The sequence below is a fragment of the Gouania willdenowi genome, chromosome 22, assembly GCF_900634775.1.
Source record: "Gouania willdenowi chromosome 22, fGouWil2.1, whole genome shotgun sequence".
NCBI lineage: Eukaryota > Metazoa > Chordata > Actinopteri > Blenniiformes > Gobiesocidae > Gouania > Gouania willdenowi.
The window spans coordinates 25,602,336-25,608,635 of NC_041065.1; the positions used below are offsets into that span (position 1 = coordinate 25,602,336).

Sequence of the window (6,300 nt, forward strand, 5' to 3'; positions counted from 1 at the left end):
TAATTACTTAGAAATGGGTCACAAAATCAAGGAAATTTAAAGTGAAGATCCTGTTGATGCTGATAATTATCACTTATTGCTTGGACATTGTCAGTTTGTTACATATTTAGCATTTCATGTATATGTAGAAGTGCAAAGTAGGGCACAATAATGTTAAAATTAGTCATTTTCCCCGCATAAAATCTGTGGCCCACATTTAATCAAACTGCTCCATTTTTCGGCCCCTGAACTGAAATGAGTTTGACACCCCTGATGTATAGGCTGTGTTTGTTTTAGTCCCTGATTCACCTGCAGGAGGAGCTGTGGCTTTCTGTAGCCTCTGTGATGCAGAGGAGAGAGAATTCCTCTTTTCTCCTTCGGTGGAATGAATTATATCCCCTGTGCTGGAAAGGAAAGAGAGCACATCAAGAGCCAAGCAGCAAAGAGGGGGAGAGAGAGAGATAGCATTTGGTGTGACTGATAAGAGCTTGGTAGTACTTGTTTTTTTCCTGACTGTACCGTGGGCCGAGGAAAGAGAGGACAAGTGCACCAGAGTGTCAGACTGCTGCCTGCACTCACCATCAAACTATCAGTGACACACAGGAGCAGACTGACTTCACAGCACAGGCTGCATCAAAGGAAGTTCAAAGACAAGGCTGACCTCACAAAGGTACAGTATCATTGCTCAAAGTCTGATGTGTTATTCTTTTTTCCCTCATGGATGTGTTGTTTTGCAGGAGGTTTGGCAGAGCTTTTTATCTGAAGATTCACTCAAATGTTATGGCATTCCTCTGCCTGAGCCTCATTGTCCTATAGAGGAATTTCCCCGCTCCAGAAGAACTTGCTTCAGCCTTTTACGGGTAGGATGGAGAAGCTGTCGGAGAAAGACAAGGAGCTGATACGAAGCAGCTGGGAGAGCCTGGGCAAGAATAAAGTTCCTCATGGAGTCGTCATGTTTTCCAGGTGATGGGGATGACTGGAGTGTGAAAGTTGTTTACCCTGTAAATAATCCTGTTTTGGTAATGCTGTTTGTTTGCTTCTCAAATGCTTTCAATCATGTGCATAAACCCAGGTGTGCAGACAAGCTCGAGCCTTCGCAGCACACTTTCCCCAATGCAGGGACTGGAGGCTTGACTTGTTGCTTGGCGACAGGCTGCACTGATACACAATTTACTTTGAGACAGCTGAAGCTGAATCAGAAACCATCAGGAGAGTTTTGAAGGTGTAGGATTTGACGATTGATTTTGTGTCTGTTTGAACTCACACCCATGTGCACACTGCACCTATAGAACGGTCTGGTATTTGTGTGTGTGGCAGACTGTTTGATCTGGACCCAGCACTCCTCAGCCTCTTCCAATACAACACAAGCTGTGGCTCCAAACAAGACTGCCTCTCCAGCCCAGAGTTTCTGGAGCATGTCACCAAAGTGAGTATATGTGAACCACTAGCATGTTTATTGGATTTTCTCAGATATTTTAGTACATACAATAGGCAAGAAGCAAATAAAACAAAAGAAACAAAAAAGGGCTAACAGTAAAGACAGTACTTTGCCCATGGGCTAGTTGCCCATGGGCCAGCGATGCAAAGTAGTATCTTTACTGTCAGGTGGTAGAGGGGTTGTCTTCTGATCAAGAGGTTGGGGGTTCGATACCAGTCTATACCTATTTGTGTTGAAGTGTCTTGGGCAGGACACTGAACCCTAATTGCTCTTGCATGGCAGCTCCCATTGGTGTGTGAATGGGTAAATGAGCTGATATTGTGAAGTGCTTTGGGACTACCTTGGTGGTTATAAAGTGCTATATAAACTGAGTCCATTTACCATTTAATATTCACATTATGTCCCAATGTAAGCATTTAAAAGAAAATAGGTAAGCAGTGTACACTGCTCACTGTCCAGAAGGGCGATCAACTTGGGCAAGGTAGTACAATAAAGGTTGCTCGATATTGGAAAATTTACCAAGACACCCCATCATGCTGTATTGGATTCTCTCCGTGTGCAGTACATTTATGAGCTCAACAAGAGGTACTTGAGGTACTGTGTCCAATTTTCAAAGGTTCATTCACTAGCAAGAACCACGCCACTAAAAAGTATTATATTAATTATGTAATGCGATTCAGAGAAGTTTGGAGTTGGTGGGAGTTGAAGGTGATTCTTCTAAGACATGTCCAGTACGAAAGGGAGGAAGCTCTGGAGAGTAGCGGAGGGAGACTCAGAGTCGGGGTTCCTTGTCGGGATTTTCAGCCCCTTGTACCAGGATTATATGAAGACAAAAGAGGGAAAAGGGGAGAAAAAAGAAGGAGAGGGAGGGTGGGTTGAAGAGTTTCAACCAAAAAGAGATGAGGAGGACGACTGCGTATATAAGTAGACAAGCCAGGTGATTGAGGGTGTGGTTTTAGGCGTGGTTCTGCTCCTGAACCTAAGTTAATACATTAACTTCATATATTGCTTTCTTAGCAATGATCATTCCATACATTATTGTACTCTGCACAGAGAGACTTTGGTTTTGTAGAGATGAAGAATAGGTTTGGTGCAGTTTTGAACACCTGCTGTGTCGGCAGGTGATGCTGGTGTTCGATGTGGCCGTCAGTCACCTGGATGACCTTCACACTTTGGACGACTTCCTGCTTAACCTCGGGAGAAAGCATCAGGCTGTGGGAGTCAACACTCAATCGTTTGCTGTAAGATGAAAAATATAATGGCTCGACTTGAATTTAGCAGCTATTGTTTACAGCAGGGGTGTCAATTTTAGTTCAGGGGCCAAATACGGACCAGTTCAATCTCAAGTGGGCCGCAGGTTATAATCGGGCAATTTTATCATTCAGGTGCCTTCGTTTTCACTTCCACATATAATAGTATGTAAGGCACCGACAATATCTAAGCAATAAGTTTCAAGTATCAGTGCAAGGATCTACACTTAAATTAAAAAATTTTTGTGACCAAAATAAAAATTGGAAAAAATCAGTACTTAAAAATGACTTCCATCATGTGATATAAGCTTGGGAAAACAGTGAAAAATTTTCAGTTTCATTGAATTTGTGTATTTGGAGGGACTGTGACATCTACAACTGAATTAGTTGGTGCTTTACAGTGAATCAGGTTTTTACTGTCATTTTCACTTTCTCTTGCGGGCTGAATTGGGAGCCTTAAAGGGCTGGATTTGTCCCCTGGGCCTTAAATTTGAGACATGTGGTTTACAGTGAGATAAGCGTGAGTGTTTGTCTGCTTGTTGTTTTGGCCTCTGCAGGTGGTCGGGGAGTCTCTTCTCTACATGCTGCAGAGCAGTCTGGGCCAGGCCTACACAGCCCCCCTGCGTCAAGCCTGGCTCAACATGTACACCATCGTGGTGGCGGCGATGAGCCAAGGGTGGGCTAAGAACGGCGAGGACAAAGCTGACTGAGGCGCACTGAAGCGGGAAAGTGCAGAGTAGTCGCTGTCAAATCATCTAACACGTTTGCCACGGAATGAGGTTGTGTAACACGCAGCACTGTGGCTTTTAGCTGCTGTACATGTGCTCTGTGAGTGGGATCTTGTAGCCTAGCAAATGTATGGTTAAGTTACACCTTTCACTCAGACTGGCCCCGCTGCAGAGCTCGTTTTATCCTATAGCTGTGTGTGATTAGCTGTCAGATCACGCTGCTTTACAGCTGTGAAAATACGCGCCAGCTGCTAACCTGAATGCCTCGAACTGAGAAAAGACACCCAGACACCTGTTGTTGAGTCTTTTTTGTTGTTGTATATATTGGCTATGATATAACTAATCAAATGGTAACAGTGACTGTAGTGGTCTTTGTGATGTATCTTAGAGGAGACACTCTCGTGAAACACTAGATATTGTGTAAGGCATCACACACTCCTCAGACTGTGTTGGTTACTGGTTACCAGTGGGGCAGCTCTCTATCTAACTGGAACACGGTGACATTTGCAGAACAATGCAATGGGATTTTAAGGAAGGACACTGTATCACTTTAACCTTGACTGTTTCTGTTAAAATAGCACATCTTTTTGTTAGTTACTTTTCAACTGCTGACAAAAAACAACACTGACCAGAACTGTTGCACACCGATAGCTTTCTTTAGTATTTTACGACTGTTAAAGCATCCACAGGCAGCTTGAGATGCTCGTTCAGCATTTCAGCAGGTGTTCTTATGACTGTTAATTTCTAACTACTCGACTGTTATGAGACCTAAAAGTAAAGAACATCTTAAAGGAAGTGTAACCTTGCTTTACCCTTGATATCCAGCTGTTGTTCTTGTGAAGTACCTTCATTGTGTTGAAATGGATTTTCCCCAATAACTGTGTTGTTGTGGCTACAAAATAGTTGTAACTTTTGCACTGGAGGGAAAGATATGGGTTGATAAGGATGAAATACAATATTCACAAAGATATTTTGACATACAAAGCTATTGTGCGCTAACATCGGTAAATATGTATATGTTGTTATTGCTACCATATTCCATTTATGTATCGTCAGTCATTTCTTCGTGTGTGGCCAAAAAATGCCAAGTAATTTAGCAACAGCGTGCCAAGTATTTAGAAAACAACATATACAGTAACTGTAAATCCATACTGCAAATAGATATGTGGGTATTAAACTGCTTTAGCTGGAGTTTATATATTTACAAAGTTTATTTTTATATTCTGAATTTAAGTGTAGTGTGAGTGTGTCACTAAATGGGATGTAGAGGTTTTATGTTGGACAACAAACAGGAGCATTGGCTGTTTTAACTGGATTTCATTGAGATTCTTTTTTAATAATGTTTCATTTTTTCAGACAACAGTTCCTTTGGAAATCCACTTTGATCGCCTGACATGTTTCGACTGTCAACTGCCAGTTTTCGTCAGAGGCGTCTGCTGATTGCATTGATGTTTCCTCTGAAGTTTCCTTGACTTCTGTGTAGTAATTCCAGCAAGATTCTTTGTGTCTTTTTTTAAAAGGCATCTGCTGATCGCTTTGATGTTCCCTTTGAAGTTGATGTATGTTAAATACCTCTGACGAAGACTGCCAGTTGAAAGTCAAAACATGTCAGGAGATCAAAGTTAATTTCCTAAGGAACAGATGTTTGAATAAATTAAACCTTAACATATATTTCAAAAAGAAGACTCTTGCTGGAATTACTACGCAGGAGTCAAGGAAATTTAAAGGAAGAATCAAAGTGATCAGCAGACGCCTCTGACAAAATCTGGCAGTTGACAGCTGAAATTGGATTTCCTAAGGAACAGTTGTCTGAATAAATGAAACCTTAACATATTAAAAAAGAAGACAAAAATAATCTTTCTGGAATTACTACGTCAAAGAAACATCAAAGCGATCAGCAGACACCTTTGACGAAGACTGCTTATTACATGAATTCAATGAAATCCATGTGTTAAGGTTTCATTTATTCAGACAACTGTTCCTTAGGAAATCCACTTTGATCTCCTGGCATATTTTGACTGTCAACTGCCAGTCTTTGTCAAAGGCGTCTCCTGATCGCTTTGATGTTCCCTTTAAAGTTTCCTTGACTTCCGCGTAGTAGGTACAGCATGATTTTTTATGTCTTTTTTTAAATAACGTGTTATGGTTTCATTTATCCAGACAACTGTTCCTTAGGAAATCCACTTGGATGTCTTGACATGTTGTTTGTCAGAGGCCTTTGCTGATTGCTTTGATGCCTCCTTTGAAGTTGATGTATGTCAAAATACCTCTGACGAAAACTGACAATTTACAGTTGAAACATGTCTGGAGATCAACATGGATTTCCTCAGGAACAGTTGTCTGAATAAATTAAACCTTAACATATTATTCATATTATTCATAACAGAAGATTACTATGCAGAAGTCCAGGAAACGACAAAGCGATCAGCAGACGCCTTTTGACAGTCAAAACATGTCAGGATATCAACGTGGATTTCCTAAGGAACAGTTGTTTGAATAAATGAAACCTTAATATATGGTTTTCATTGAGTTTATTTAATAAGCAGCATTTCCAACACAACTCGAAATGTGCAGTTTTAGAAAGAAAGCCGTCTTAGCTCTACTGGCTTAGTTTAGTGTCTCGGCTCCAGTTCCCAGCCCACTGGTGTAATGTCTGTTTACTGGCTTTGTCCGTGGTGTTTTCATAGTGGTTCTTTCCTTAGTCTCAGTAAGCAGCCCTATGCAGGTTGCATCTCCGTGTCTCTGATTTTATTTGGTGAAACTGGTGTTTCTATAGCTGACTTGTCTGACAGCTGGGTTGTTATCTTTGAAGCATCCAGATGTGTGCTTATTGGATGTGTCACCGTCTACCTCATCTTTATCAGCTGCTACTGAACAGCAATGACTTCACCAATTTTTCCTTCAA

The 6,300-nt window shown here is 41.3% G+C and overlaps 1 protein-coding gene across 1 annotated transcript; it reads left to right on the forward strand.

The window, feature by feature from the left end:
* The first annotated feature begins 253 nt into the window (after positions 1-253).
* ngb (neuroglobin) lies at positions 254-4,804 on the forward strand. The gene is made up of 5 exons (XM_028437968.1): positions 254-649; positions 717-942; positions 1,297-1,405; positions 2,539-2,658; positions 3,225-4,804. The coding sequence occupies exons 2-5, from the start codon at positions 845-847 to the stop codon at positions 3,375-3,377; spliced, it is 480 nt and encodes a 159-aa protein (XP_028293769.1). The 5' UTR covers positions 254-649; positions 717-844; the 3' UTR covers positions 3,378-4,804.
* Positions 4,805-6,300: the final 1,496 nt, after the last annotated feature.